This window comes from Eucyclogobius newberryi, unplaced genomic scaffold (assembly GCF_026437365.1).
Source record: "Eucyclogobius newberryi isolate DKJ021-1_F unplaced genomic scaffold, fEucNew1.0.hap1 SCAF_14, whole genome shotgun sequence".
NCBI classification, from domain to species: domain Eukaryota; kingdom Metazoa; phylum Chordata; class Actinopteri; order Gobiiformes; family Gobiidae; genus Eucyclogobius; species Eucyclogobius newberryi.
Window position 1 is genome coordinate 33,381,457 of NW_027315768.1, and position 14,127 is coordinate 33,395,583.

General features: G+C 47.0%; 1 protein-coding gene across 1 annotated transcript in view; it reads right to left on the minus strand.

The window, feature by feature from the left end:
• plekhm3 (pleckstrin homology domain containing, family M, member 3) overlaps positions 1–14,127 on the minus strand; it is a 38,731-nt gene that overhangs the window by 11,502 nt on the left and 13,102 nt on the right. The window contains exons 4-5 of the mRNA XM_072445285.1: positions 6,814–6,959; positions 6,466–6,659 (exon numbers count right to left, since the gene is read on the minus strand). Coding sequence (XP_072301386.1) covers positions 6,466–6,659; positions 6,814–6,959 — 340 coding nt within the window. The remainder of the gene's footprint in view (positions 1–6,465; positions 6,660–6,813; positions 6,960–14,127) is intronic.

Below are 14,127 nucleotides of genomic sequence, written 5' to 3' on the forward strand. Positions count from 1 at the left end.
GTTAACTTCGGCGCTCGAGACGTGCCGAGTGTCGCTCGAGTTCGAGGGCTGAACAGGCGCCTCAGAGCGAGAGAACACGCCGATAAAACACTGATAAAACGCTCCGAGACCTGGCAACGGACCAAAAGACACTCATCGCGACGGGAACGGCCTGGGAAAGTGTGCGTCCAGTGTGCGTCCAGTGTGTGCGTCCAGTGTGCGTCCAGTGTGTGCGTCCAGTGTGAGTCCAGTGTGTGCGTCCAGTGTGAGTCCAGTGTGCGTCCAGTGTGAGTCCAGTGTGCGTCCAGTGTGTGCGTCCAGTGTGAGTCCAGTGTGAGTCCAGTGTGTGCGTCCAGTGTGAGTCCAGTGTGAGTCCAGTGTGAGTCCAGTGTGTGCGTCCAGTGTGAGTCCAGTGTGCGTCCAGTGTGAGTCCAGTGTGAGTCCAGTGTGAGTCCAGTGTGTGCGTCCAGTGTGAGTCCAGTGTGCGTCCAGTGTGCGTCCAGTGTGCGTCCAGTGTGTGCGTCCAGTGTGCGTCCAGTGTGCGTCCAGTGTGTGCGTCCAGTGTGCGTCCAGTGTGAGTCCAGTGTGCATCCAGTGTGTGCGTCCAGTGTGAGTCCAGTGTGTGCGTCCAGTGTGCGTCCAGTGTGCGTCCAGTGTACGTCCAGTGTGCGTCCAGTGTGTGCATCCAGTGTGCGTCCAGTGTGTGCGTCCAGTGTGCGTCCAGTGTGTGCGTCCAGTGTAAGTCCAGTGTGTGCGTCCAGTGTGAGTCCAGTGTGTGCGTCCAGTGTGAGTCCAGTGTGTGCGTCCAGTGTGAGTCCAGTGTGCGTCCAGTGTGTGTCCAGTGTGCGTCTAGTGTGCGTCCAGTGTGCGTCCAGTGTGAGTCCAGTGTGCATCCAGTGTGTGCGTCCAGTGTGAGTCCAGTGTGCGTCCAGTGTACGTCCAGTGTGCGTCCAGTGTACGTCCAGTGTGCGTCCAGTGTGTGCGTCCAGTGTGCGTCCAGTGTGTGCGTCCAGTGTGCGTCCAGTGTGTGCGTCCAGTGTGCGCGTCCAGTGTGAGTCCAGTGTGAGTCCAGTGTGAGTCCAGTGTGCGTCCAGTGTGTGCGTCCAGTGTGAGTCCAGTGTGCGTCCAGTGTGTGCGTCCAGTGTGCGTCCAGTGTGTGCGTCCAGTGTGCGCGTCCAGTGTGAGTCCAGTGTGCATCCAGTGTGTGCGTCCAGTGTGCGTCCAGTGTACGTCCAGTGTGCGTCCAGTGTACGTCCAGTGTGCGTCCAGTGTGTGCATCCAGTGTGCGTCCAGTGTGTGCGTCCAGTGTGCGTCCAGTGTGTGCGTCCAGTGTGCGCGTCCAGTGTGAGTCCAGTGTGAGTCCAGTGTGCGTCCAGTGTGAGTCCAGTGTGCGTCCAGTGTGTGCGTCCAGTGTGCGTCCAGTGTGTGCGTCCAGTGTGCGCGTCCAGTGTGAGTCCAGTGTGAGTCCAGTGTGCGTCCAGTGTGTGCGTCCAGTGTGAGTCCAGTGTGTGCGTCCAGTGTGCGCGTCCAGTGTGTGTCCAGTGTGTGTCCAGTGTGCGTCCAGTGTGTGCGTCCAGTGTGCGTCCAGTGTGTGCATCCAGTGTGAGTCCAGTGTGAGTCCAGTGTGAGTCCAGTGTGCGTCCAGTGTGCGTCCAGTGTGCGTCCAGTGTGCGTCCAGCAAAGTAGCAAAGTTTTGTTCTTATTTCAAGTGTGGTAGCTCGGGATCTTGAGATTAGTCAATTCATCGAGAATAAAAAGTGATTATTCAGATCACAATATAATCATGAAATAATAATCGTGACGGTTTTGGAACCTAAATGTAAAGAATGCCCGTTTATGTCACATTTAACTTTATTTTGTCTTTCAGAGAGTTAAATTGCATAAAGCCGGTCGCACACTTGAGGAACAGTGACAAGAAAATGACAGATTTCACTGTTCAGCCTCAATAATCGTGAATAATCGTTAAATCGTGATGTTTTTCTTCACAGTAATTGTAACACTAAAATTTTCTAACGCATTTTTCCTCATTTGAAGCTAGAAAATGCTTGTCTTTTTCTTATTTCAAGTAAAACAAGATATTTAATGCTCGTTTCATTGGCAATTTTCCTTTAAGGTGGTCAAAGCAGGATAAATACTGTGTCGCATTTCAAGTTCGCGTAAGTGTGTTATTAAGTACGCAGAGTGTGTTATTGTACTTTCTGCAGCCGCGCCTTGTGTTTGAATCATTAGTCACTGAAAACGGGGAGGGTTTTATTAACGAACGCCGTGTAGGAAGCGCTTTACGTGGAGTTGTGTTTGAGTTTGAGAGGTCAACAGCTCGTCACACATCGTTATCGTTATCAGTTCACTGTTGCGTGTTTCTTTGTGCAAACGTGTGCGCTGAGAACAGGAAAACATTGTTGATTTAAAGATGTCCATTTGAGACTTCTCCTGTCGTTTACGCACATGAAAACAATGCATTACAAGTTTTTCATCATGTCACGTTTTCATACAGAAATAAGGTGTTTTATGTGTAAAAAAAATGCCAAAATTGCAAAATGGACTGAGCCTAATTTGAATTTCTTGGTTCATTTCGTTGACATGTTAGATACCAAAAAAATTGCAAAGGGGATTTTTATCTTGACTGAAAATGTACCTAAAATGTATAATTTTGCCTATTTTTTATATTTCAAACTTAATAAATCAGACGAGGATTAGACATCAACAAATCCTTCTGCACGCTCTGTCCAAATCTTGTTGAGTACAAGATTGTGCCGTTTTAGTGTGTTTGGATGTAACTTTAAGGAATGATCTTTGTCTCTATGGGAGAAAAATGGAGAAGAATTATGTTTAAGTTATTATTTAAAAAATGAAGATGCAGAATCATAGAGATTAGGTTAAAGAATGTTGCAAAAATAAAAAACAAATTAAAATGTGCATCTTGCTACGGCGTTCACGCCCGATCCATCAAATTCAGAACTAAACTAGGGCTGAAACAAGTTCATAGAATAATCGCAATTAATCGATTAGTTACTGATAATTGTGAACTAAATTCATTGGTCGATGCCATGTGCTGTGAAGAGAGGTTTTATGGTTCAGACAAGGCGAAAACTACTCAGGACCAAACCAGGACTAAACCAGGACTAAACCAGGACAAAACCAGGACTAAACCAGGGTCAAACCAGGACTAAACCAGGGCAAAACCAGGGCAAAACCAGGGCAAAACCAGGACTAAACCAGGACCAAACCAGGACTAAACCAGGGCAAAACCAGGGCAAAACCAGGACTAAACCAGGACTAAACCAGGGCAAAACCAGGGTAAAACCAGGGCAAAACCAGGACCAAACCAGGACCAAACCAGGGCAAAACCAGGACTAAACCAGGGTCAAACCAGGACTAAACCAGGGCAAAACCAGGACTAAACCAGGACTAAACCAGGACTAAACCAGGACCAAACCAGGACTAAACCAGGGCAAAACCAGGGCAAAACCAGGACTAAACCAGGACTAAACCAGGACTAAACCAGGGCAAAACCAGGGTAAAACCAGGGCTAAACCAGGACTAAACCAGGACAAAACCAGGGCCAAACCAGGACTAAACCAGGACAAAACCAGGACCAAACCAGGACCAAACCAGGACGAATCTAGGGCCAAACCAAGGCCAAACCAGGGCCAAACCGGGGCCAAACCAGGACTAAACCAGGACCACCTGAAGTCTCGTTTCAGTCTTGGTCTTATTGGGGCAGTAATGTTCCAGTGTTCACACTTGTGTACTCAGTGTCAGAAGTGTAGACACAGTTCTGATAGAGAGGACTTAACGATGTGTCACAACCTTCTCCAACAAAGTGTGCTGTAAAAACTATGATTAAACACTTCACGATGTCGTTTCAGTTTGTGTGACGGCCGCAACGATTAACCGGAACCAACGCAACTAATGGGAAAGTAAAATAAGTGTTGACCATTTTAATTTTAATCATTTGTCATCACCTGGACGCAGACTACAGACATTTTAAATTAGATGCCATAAAATGAATGAATTCATTAATTTACATGCATCTATAATAAAACTGTGGCTTTTGGTCCTGCAAACGTCAGCCACGAGCCACAAGACGGATTATTGTGAGTTTGAAAACACAAAATCGTTTGTTCGAAAAAGAGGGTAACTTTGTTTTGCCGGACGAGGAGTGGGAACATGGAGGACCAGAAAGTACCAGAAAGTCTCATGTTTGGAAGGAATTCTGTTGGAAGAATGTGACCTATGTCAAGTGCCCCCTGCTCACAGGGAGGGGCTGTGGTTGCCAGGACACTCACCGTTATCATGTGTTTTGGGACAGTCCCGTTGCACATGAATATTGGATTGGACTGAACAAGGCAAAGCTGTTTTTGACACAACCCACCCAGAACCTTCTGAAGCCTCCTGAAACCATCTGAAGCCTCCTGGAGCCTCCTGAAGCCCCTGAAGCCACATGAAGCCTCGCCACATGAAGCCTCGCCACATGAAGCCTCGCCACATGAAGCCTCGCCACATGAAGTCTCCTGAAGTCACATGAAGCCTCCTGAAGTCACATGAAGCCTACTAAAACCATCTGAAGCCTCCTGAAGTCACATGAAGCCTCCTGAAACCATCTGAAGCCTCCTGAAGCCATCTGAAGCCTCCTGAAGCCATCTGAAGCCTCCTGGAGCCACATGAAGCCTCCTGGAGCCACATGAAGCCTCCTGGAGCCACACAAAGCCTCCTGGAGCCACATGAAGCCTCCTGGAGCCACACAAAGCCTCCTGGAGCCACATGAAGCCTCCTGGAGCCACACAAAGCCTCCTGGAGCCACATGAAGCCTCCTGGAGCCACACAAAGCCTCCTGGAGCCACATGAAGCCTCCTGGAGCCACACAAAGCCTCCTGGAGCCACATGAAGCCTCCTGGAGCCACATGAAGCCTCCTGGAGCCACATGAAGCCTCCTGGAGCCACACGAAGCCTCCTGGAGCCACATGAAGCCTCCTGATGTCATATGAAGCCTCCTGAAGCCTCTGAACCGCACAGGCAGCCTGAACTCGTGTGTGAAGTGACTGATGCAGAGAGGAGGGTTTTAGTGCCACCATCTTCATTAATCCTCAGTGTTTAGAGGGAAAAAGCCCGTCCACGGAGCGCTAATGGGACCAACGTAAACAGAACAGTCAGAGGTCCACTCAGAACAAATGTGTGAGGGGATCCTTTAACCCCGTCTTGTCCAAAATGTGGGATTAGTGCCGGCTTAAGCTCTCTTCATACCAAGTGCAGCCCGTGAGTTATTAACAAAACATACGGCTCCATTAATGGATCAGGCAATTCACAAAAGCAAGTTCAGCAATTCCAAGTTTGTGGCGCTGTGAGACGTGGCTGAATCTAGAGTAAGTTAAAGTCTCGTGCCAAAGTGTTCCTGGAGCCAAAAGAGAGCCTGACAGTTTGGATTGTTTAAATAGACCGGCCCGGTTCACTTAAAGGACAAATATTATGCGTAATTTTTGCCTTTATTGGCCTTTAAACATGCTCTTGAGCACCTTTACTTTGGCAATGTTTTTACAGAAAACAATATTAGTTTGTCATTTTTAAGATGAACTCGGACTTCCTGGTCTCAGAACACAGTTGTATTGATCGTGATGCGACGGTAGAAATCCCCAGAACAAGTCTGGAGATGATTTATGGACTTTAAAACAGCAACAAAGATTATCAGAGCAACGTCACAGATGGAGAAAATGTCACTGATCGAGAAAAACATTCAACCAGGATTCACCAAACCAGTGTGAAAGAAGCTAATGCTACTCCAGGTAAGTTTGAATGAGGAACAATGTTAGAACAAGGTTAAAAGCTCCTTTAAAACAATGGAAACTCTTTCTGACCGTCCCGATCTGCTCCAGAGTGAAGCAGTCGTAACACGTCCATGGAAACAAGCAGGTGGCGAACCCTCCACCAGAAAAGTGACGCAGTCCACCCTTTTTTCAGGGGTTTTGTCTCTCTTTTGGGTGGTTTGAGAAGACAGGTTGTTGACCCGCGCTGGACCAGAGGCAGCATCACTCAGCAGAAGCGTATTTCAAACAAGAGTGTGGATGTAAACACTCCCACGTGAACGCGCCCACAGACCAGATAATGGCCCTCGAGCTGAACTATGGGCACACGTGTAAACAAGACGGCCCCGAGTTCAAACGCCGGTTCCAAAATCGACGAGGGAGGCCTTGATTGGACCGTTTCAATCTTACGGTGCTTCCTGGATGCCTCCTGCTTTCAAATAACACGAGGAATGGGGGAAAAGGTGGTTTATCAAAGCCTGAAACGCTGTAGAGAGCAGCTGTTGGACGTAAAGAAGACGGAGCGAGCTTGGAGTGAATAAGGACGGACACAACCGACAAAAAAAATCTAGAGATCGAGACCCCTGGCCTTTGGGGTCTATGGAACAACCCCTGGCCTTTGGGGGTCAATAATCTCCCGTCCAGAGACTAAACTCCGCCCTGTGCGTGTCGGTCTGCGGTCCCTTACCTCCTCCTCAGGTCCTCGGCCACGGTCGCCCTGCAGTTGAACAGATAGGCCCTGAGCGACTGCAGCTGCTGCCGGAGCCTCAGCACCGAGCTCAGGGCCTCAGAGTGGTCGTAGAGGCACGGGTTCAGCCGCTGCACGTCCAGAAGCGGCTCCTCGTACACGAACTCCAGGAACTCCTTGGCCTGCTTGGACACCTGCGCGCAAACACCTGCACGTCAAGCTCCAGAACGTCAAGCCCGTTCCCTCTTTTTCCACGGTCGTTCCCGTCCCGTCCCAGCCCCGTCCCAGCCCCGTCCCAGCCCCGTCCCAGCCCCGTCCCACGCGAGAAGCCCACCCGCCGAGGCCCACCTTGTGCCCGGCCGTGTCCCAGTTGCGCAGCAGTCTGGCCGGGATGAGGAAGGTCTGGTCCTGGTGGCAGCTGGAGCAGTAGTACCAGCCGCTGTAGAAGCACACTTTGGCCTTTCCCCGGGACAGTCCCACCGGGCGCTGGCACCCTGCAACAACAACAACAACAAACAGCAGTACATTTAGTAAGTAGTACTGGATATCACTGCGTACATGAATACCCAAGTAATGATCTCAAATTAGAACATCTAAATTAGAATTAGACTTTCAATAGAAGTTAGTACCGTATTTTCCGGACTATAAGTCGCATCTTTTTTCATAGTTTTGGCCGGGGTGCGACTTCTACTTATATTTATACTTATATACTTATTCTTATACTTGGGAGCGACTTATACGATAATATTTGTTATTTTCAAACTTGCAACCACATTTCATACTCCAATGCAACTTATATATGCTTTTTTTCTTCTCTATTAAGCATTTTTTGGCTGGTGCGACTTAAAATAGTTGCTTTATTTATTTATTTAGTATTACTTCTTTTTGTTGGCTTTCATCATTTCTTTTCCTATTAAATTAAATAATCTGTGGAATAAGATTTTTTGGGGTAAAATAAGGTTACTTAGTGCATATTTTACAAAGCATCAAAAAACACAAATTATTTGTTAATGGACTAGAAAATATCTACTGACATTTGTAAATAAATGTATAATTTTATAAATTCTAACAAGCCATAACAAAAATAACTGTCAGTAAAGAGCATTAATAAGCTGTTTGTTAAACTATTTACAATGATAAATGTTTTACAAGTGCCTATAAAAGAAGAATTAGTGCTTAATAATGCCTCCTTCGACGACATTTAAAAAAACACAGATAATGAACATAACATTTATGACAAACTCAATCCACATCATCACTAAATTACTCAGATAAAGATTACAATTTTAAGGTAAATAACGGAAGAGAAAAAACAAAGTATTGCCATTTATTCCCTCAAACCGAGAAGCATTTATCATTAAATCTCATGATGAAGTTAAGTTTCAGACAAACATCATCATTAAGTTGTGTTTTTGATGTAAAACTCGTCATATAGAGCGATAAAAGCAGTTCTGTGGAGTAACTCATTGCTCTAAACGTGTTGCTCAATCCCGACAGGTGCAGGAAGCTGGAGTTTACGATGTGTCACTAAATACCACGGGAATCACAAAGACAGATAAAAACTATAAAATCTGAGTTTAGGACGAACTTTCACCCCAGTAACAAGACACGCGCCTCTTTTATGTGGGACAATAAACGTATAACAGTAAAATGATCTCCTTCTGATGCTTCGGAGGTGAATATTTAAGTCTGTTATTATTTTCCCCCGACATTTAGAGTTAAATAATCTCGATCATTCTTATTGTCCATCCATCCATCCATCCATTTTCTACCGCTTGTTCCCTTTCGGGGTCGCGGGTGACTGGAGCCTATCCCAGTGACTTCGGGCCTTAGGCGGGGTACACCCTGGACAGTGGCCAACTCGTCACAGGGCCAACACAGAGACACAGACATTACAGACAGTTCACGCTCACATTCATTCACTAGGGCCAATTTAGAGTCACCAATTTTACCTAACACATGCATGTGTTTGGACGGTGGGAGGAAGCCGGAGAACCCGGAGAGAACCCACGGTAACACGAGGAGAACATGCAATCTCCACCCAGAGAGATCATGTGATGTTGGTCTGGTCCGGGAATCGAACCCATGATCTCCTTCTTGGGAGATCATGGGTTATTGTGTTGAATTCAAACGCACTATTGCTCTCGCCTCTCGTAGATCTTGAGACTAAACCACGCGTAACATCCGAGCGCTTTTACAATCGCGATTAGATTTGAGTTTTATATTTTAATGGCTCGATTCTGTTCAAAGTGCACATTTTTAAAACTTCCAAGAGCTTTAACGGTCGGGAGAACTACTAGAAAGTCAAAACTGCAGAGTTAGCAGTTTTTATACACGGCAGCACTGGATATTTTATCGTTTGCAAAGGAATAAAACTGCACGCGCTCTTAAATGACAAATATTATGCATTATCTGTGTTATTGTCAGCCTTTAAATGTGATATTGAGTATCTTTACTTTTGCATTTCATGATTTACAACTAAAAAAGTTTAAAAACAAACTAATCTAACATCTGTATCGCTGCCGTTCCCCATGGGGCTAACTGAGTTTTGAGCCATCTACTGGCCGCAGAGGGAATCACACAGGTTCAGCCACACAGTCGTACTGATCGTGATTGTAGGAGAAAAATGCACAGTCTGAAGATGATTTATGGAGTTTAAAAACAGCAGAAGATTCTCAGAGGTGGAATATGATATCACAGATGGAGGAGATTCAGGACGGGGTGTTTGTGAGGCTCGGAGGGGAGAGGACTTTCCAACCAGGATTCATCAAACTTGTGTGAATGAAGCTAAATGTGACTCCAGCTGAGTTTGTGACGAGGAACAATGTTAAAACAGCTCAAAAAAGGCCAATTGCACAGTAATAGAAACAGGTTCATTGACTGACTCCGCCTCTTCATAATGACATTTACACGCAGCTATTTTATTTATTTACTGTATTTTTTTCTTTTGGTAAACAAGGTTGTGTAATATGGTTACACAACATTTTGAACATTTGTACTTGACCCAGAGTCTGAACTTTTCAAAGAATAACTTCGCAAACCATTTTATCGAGGTGAAAAGGCTGCGACTATGCGATTATTTTAGTTGTCGACAAGTCAAACAATTACTATCGTACAAGTAAAAGCTTAAATCTGGAGACTGAGGCATCTAGATAGAGAATATTTACGAACAAAGTGCATTCATAATTTAGATTTTTGTGATGCGTTTTAGTATCAACAGTTACGATGATCAAAATACTACTACAAATACATTTCTGTCGTCGATCAGTCTCGATTGTTCGGATTCATTGCTGCAGCTCTAGTTACAGTTTCATAAAAGTAAAGTAATGTTGCTACTTTAGCTCGTCAGGAAGAACGTTGTCTAAACCAGGACTAAAATCACCAATATTTTCCTCCTTTTGTGCCAAATATGAAGCAGCGTCTGTGTTTTCTGTAGTCACAACACGCACTTCAAACGTCAGAGCGTCAAATCTACGCCCTATTGTCCCGCGCGCCTTTAAACTCCGACGTTCACCCAAACAACTCTCCAAACAGGTGGTCCTTATCCCCGCAAACATCTACTACGAGAGGCCAAAACATCCGGGGAGAACAGAGAGATGTTATCAGCTGTAAGAGAAGAGCGAGGAGCAGAGGCAGGTCTGTACCGAGAGAAAAGAGTGAGAGACGAGATGGAGGGACGAGATGGAGGGACGAGATGGAGGGACGAGATGGAGGAACTATCAGGTGTAACTTCTGAGAGACGACGTGGATATCAGAGCCGTCATCCTGAAGAATGTGGAACGTGCAATTTTACACTCCTGACTCTGTGTTTTTAGAGCAACAAACGCACAAAACTACAAAAGAAGTCACAAAATTGCGCAGCTTTTTATTCATAGTATTTGCGGCGAAAGAAGATGTCATTATTAGGCCCGAGCGCCACAAGCTGGCGAGAGGCCTATTAGTCCCGTAAGGCCGTGCAAAGCGAAATCGAGCGCGAAGCGCTCGCCCACTTCCAAACACTCACTAACGCACTCCTCCACTCACGCACGCCCCGTGCATACTAACTAACATCACCGTTGTAAACGGGCAAAGCCCGTGCAAAAGTGCGCACTAAACGAGCACTTTACATTGGGATGACGACCGCGAATGTAAAGCACTCATTTGCGCTAAGTAGCTCACGAATACGTTCCATCTCTTGCATGTTCCGTACATATAAGCATGTAATGCAAAAATTGAACATTATTACTGTATAGAGGGCCAAAAACACAAAGTGGGCGGAGCCCACTCAAAATTAACAAAAGTACCCGTCAGTGACCAGGGACCCACACCATGAGCTAGGAAAGCGCGAGCGCTTTCCGAAAATGTATAGTTTATGATATTTGAAAAATGGGAAACATTGTTTTCGCATCGGATTTCTTCTCGGGACCAACCCCCCTATTTTTCACCCAGTGAACATTGACGAAAAGTCACAAAAATTTGCACACCTCTAAAAATCGTGCCTCTCTACATTCTGGCTATTTCCCTTTTCTAAAATAAAAAAATTGGCGCGTCAGCGCCCCCAAATGTACCAAAAATGTATTGAGAGATGGGAAATGACCCAAGAAAAATCTGATCGTAGAATCATGAAAGAAGCAAAAAATATTACTACGGCAACGCCGTCCCCCCAACCAAATGTCGGCCATATTGCTTTAAAAATGGCTAAGCATGACTCGGGAGTTTTTCCAAACGTCTTACTTTTACGAACTCCTCCCAGGGCGTTGGCCCTAAAAAGCTGAAATTTGGTGAAAATGCTACTGAGGAGTGGGACATCAAAAGTTATTCAAATTACATTGATACCTCTCACGGTCTCTGAGCGGCGAAGCCGCAAACTGTAGCTAGAATTTCAGAAATCTCCCAAATTTAACATTTCTGCCGTTTGCGCAGATAAAGTCCGAATTGCGTCAAATTAGAATCAGTTGTTAAACTCTTTGCCCTAAACCTACTTGAAGTGAAATAAATTAATTTGGCGCCACAGCGCCCCCTACAGATTTTATATTGAGGTTAAATGTTTAGTTTTGCAAAATTATATGAAATTTGACACACAACTCAATTTTGGCATCCCCATCAAAAAAGTCAATGAGACCCATGTCATAATTGTTATGGCGTTGCCGTAACGATGACCGAAACCTTTCATGTTATTCCAATGGGGAAATCGCCAGAACATGTTTACACTTTAGACTTTCACAAACTCCTCCCAGGGCGTTAGCCCTATTAACCTGAAATTTTGTGAGACTCATCTTCAGGTGTGGACCATCAAAGGTTATCCACATTTTTATTCAAAAATCATTTTGCCAAGAATTCAAAATAAAATTGCTCTTTGATGGTAAAACAAAGGGGAGAAGATTCAGCAGTAGGCGTACTAAAAGGACAATTGGGGCGCGTTAGCGCCCCCTCCTCTTGCGGCGTGGCGGCGGCGTGGCGAGGGCCGATCATTGCCGCTTGCGGCTATATTTATTATTATTATTATTATTTCAATCTTCTCGCTGGGCAGAGGTTTGAGGATGGCGGTGGGACGCTAGCAAAAAGTACTTAAAAAATTCCGCTCACGCCTTTCTCGGCGCCCGCTCGGCCGAGCGCAGCAGCACCCTAAAATGCCTGCAGCGCGCGCACGGTTATCTTAATACCTGGCGGCATCTTTTCAGCATGGCGGGTGCTGCCATGGCGGGTGCTGCCATGGCGGGTGCTGCCATGGCGGGTGCTGAAAAGCCCTCAACAAGAACACTGTATTCACTATTATTTAGAGACAGAGCGAGAGAGTCTGTGTTTGAATTCGGATTATTCATCTTGATTTGAGGCATTGTTTAAAGTAGTAAAAGTGTTGGTACAGTAATGATTGAGAAGAAGGAAGGAGGAGGTGGAGAGGAAGGGAAAGAAAGAGGAGAGGGAACAGAGAGAGACAGAAAGGGGATGAGAGGGGGAGAGAGACGGAGAGAGGGGGAGAGAGGGGGAGGGGGGAGAGAGGGGAAGAGAGGGGGAGTGGGGAGAGAGGGGAAGAGAGGGGGAGAGAGGGGGAGAGAGGGGGAGAGAGGGGGAGGGGGGAGAGAGGGGAAGAGAGGGGGAGTGGGGAGAGAGGGGAAGAGAGGGGGAGAGAGGGGGAGAGAGGGGGAGAGAGGGGGGAAGAGAGGGGGGAGAGAGGGGGGAAGAGGGGGGAAGAGAGGGGGAGTGGGGAGGAGAGAGGGGGAGAGAGGGGGAGAGAGGGGAAGAGAGGGGAAGAGAGGGGAGAGAGGGGGGAAGAGAGGGGGAGAGGGGAGGAGAGAGGGGGAGAGAGGGGGAGAGAGGGGAAGAGAGGGGGAGAGAGGGGGAGTGGGGAGGAGAGAGGGGGGGAGAGAGGGGGGGAGAGAGGGGGTTGTATGCAGACTGTGATATGTTTGAACTCTGAAAACAATGAGGAAGAGGTTTGTGAATTAAAAATAAAATAAAGAGGAGGCAAAAGCTTTGATGTGTTCAGACAGAAACCTCTCAACGAGAGAGAGACTGAAGCAGGGAACGAGAGAGAGAGAGAGAGACTGAAGCAGGGAACAAGAGAGAGAGAGAGAGAGACTGAAGCAGGGAACGAGAGAGAGAGAGAGAGACTGAAGCAGGGAACAAGAGAGAGAGAGAGAGACTGAAGCAGGGAACGAGAGAGAGAGAGAGAGACTGAAGCAGGGAACAAGAGAGAGAGAGAGAGACTGAAGCAGGGAACGAGAGAGAGAGAGAGAGGGAGAGACTGAAGCAGGGAACGAGAGAGAGAGAGAGAGAGAGAGAGACTGAAGCAGGGAACGAGAGAGAGAGACTGAAGCAGGGAACGAGAGAGAGAGAGAGAGACTGAAGCAGGGAACGAGAGAGAGAGAGACTGAAGCAGGGAACGAGAGAGAGAGAGAGAGACTGAAGCAGGGAACGAGAGAGAGAGAGAGAGACTGAAGCAGGGAACAAGAGAGAGAGAGAGAGACTGAAGCAGGGAACGAGAGAGAGAGAGAGAGAGACTGAAGCAGGGAACGAGAGAGAGAGAGAGAGAGAGACTGAAGCAGGGAACGAGAGAGAGAGACTGAAGCAGGGAACGAGAGAGAGAGAGAGAGAGACTGAAGCAGGGAACGAGAGAGAGAGAGAGAGAGAGAGACTGAAGCAGGGAACGAGAGAGAGAGAGAGAGACTGAAGCAGGGAACGAGAGAGAGAGAGAGACTGAAGCAGGGAACGAGAGAGAGAGAGAGACTGAAGCAGGGAACGTGAGAGAGAGAGAGACTGAAGCAGGGAACGAGAGAGAGAAAGAGACTGAAGCAGGGAACGAGAGAGAGAGAGAGAGACTGAAGCAGGGAACGAGAGAGAGAGAGAGACTGAAGCAGGGAACGAGAGAGAGAGAGAGAGAGAGAGAGAGAGAGAGAAAGACTGAAGCAGGGAACAAGAGAGAGAGAGAGAGACTGAAGCAGGGAACGAGAGAGAGAGAGACTGAAGCAGGGAACGAGAGAGAGAGAGCGAGAGAGAGAGAGAGAGACTGAAGCAGGGAACGAGAGAGAGAGAGAGAGACTGAAGCAGGGAACGAGAGAGAGAGAGAGAGACTGAAGCAGGGAACGAGAGAGAGAGAGAGAGAGAGAGAGAGAAAGACTGAAGCAGGGAACAAGAGAGAGAGAGAGAGAGAGAGACTGAAGCAGGGAACGAGAGAGAGAGAGA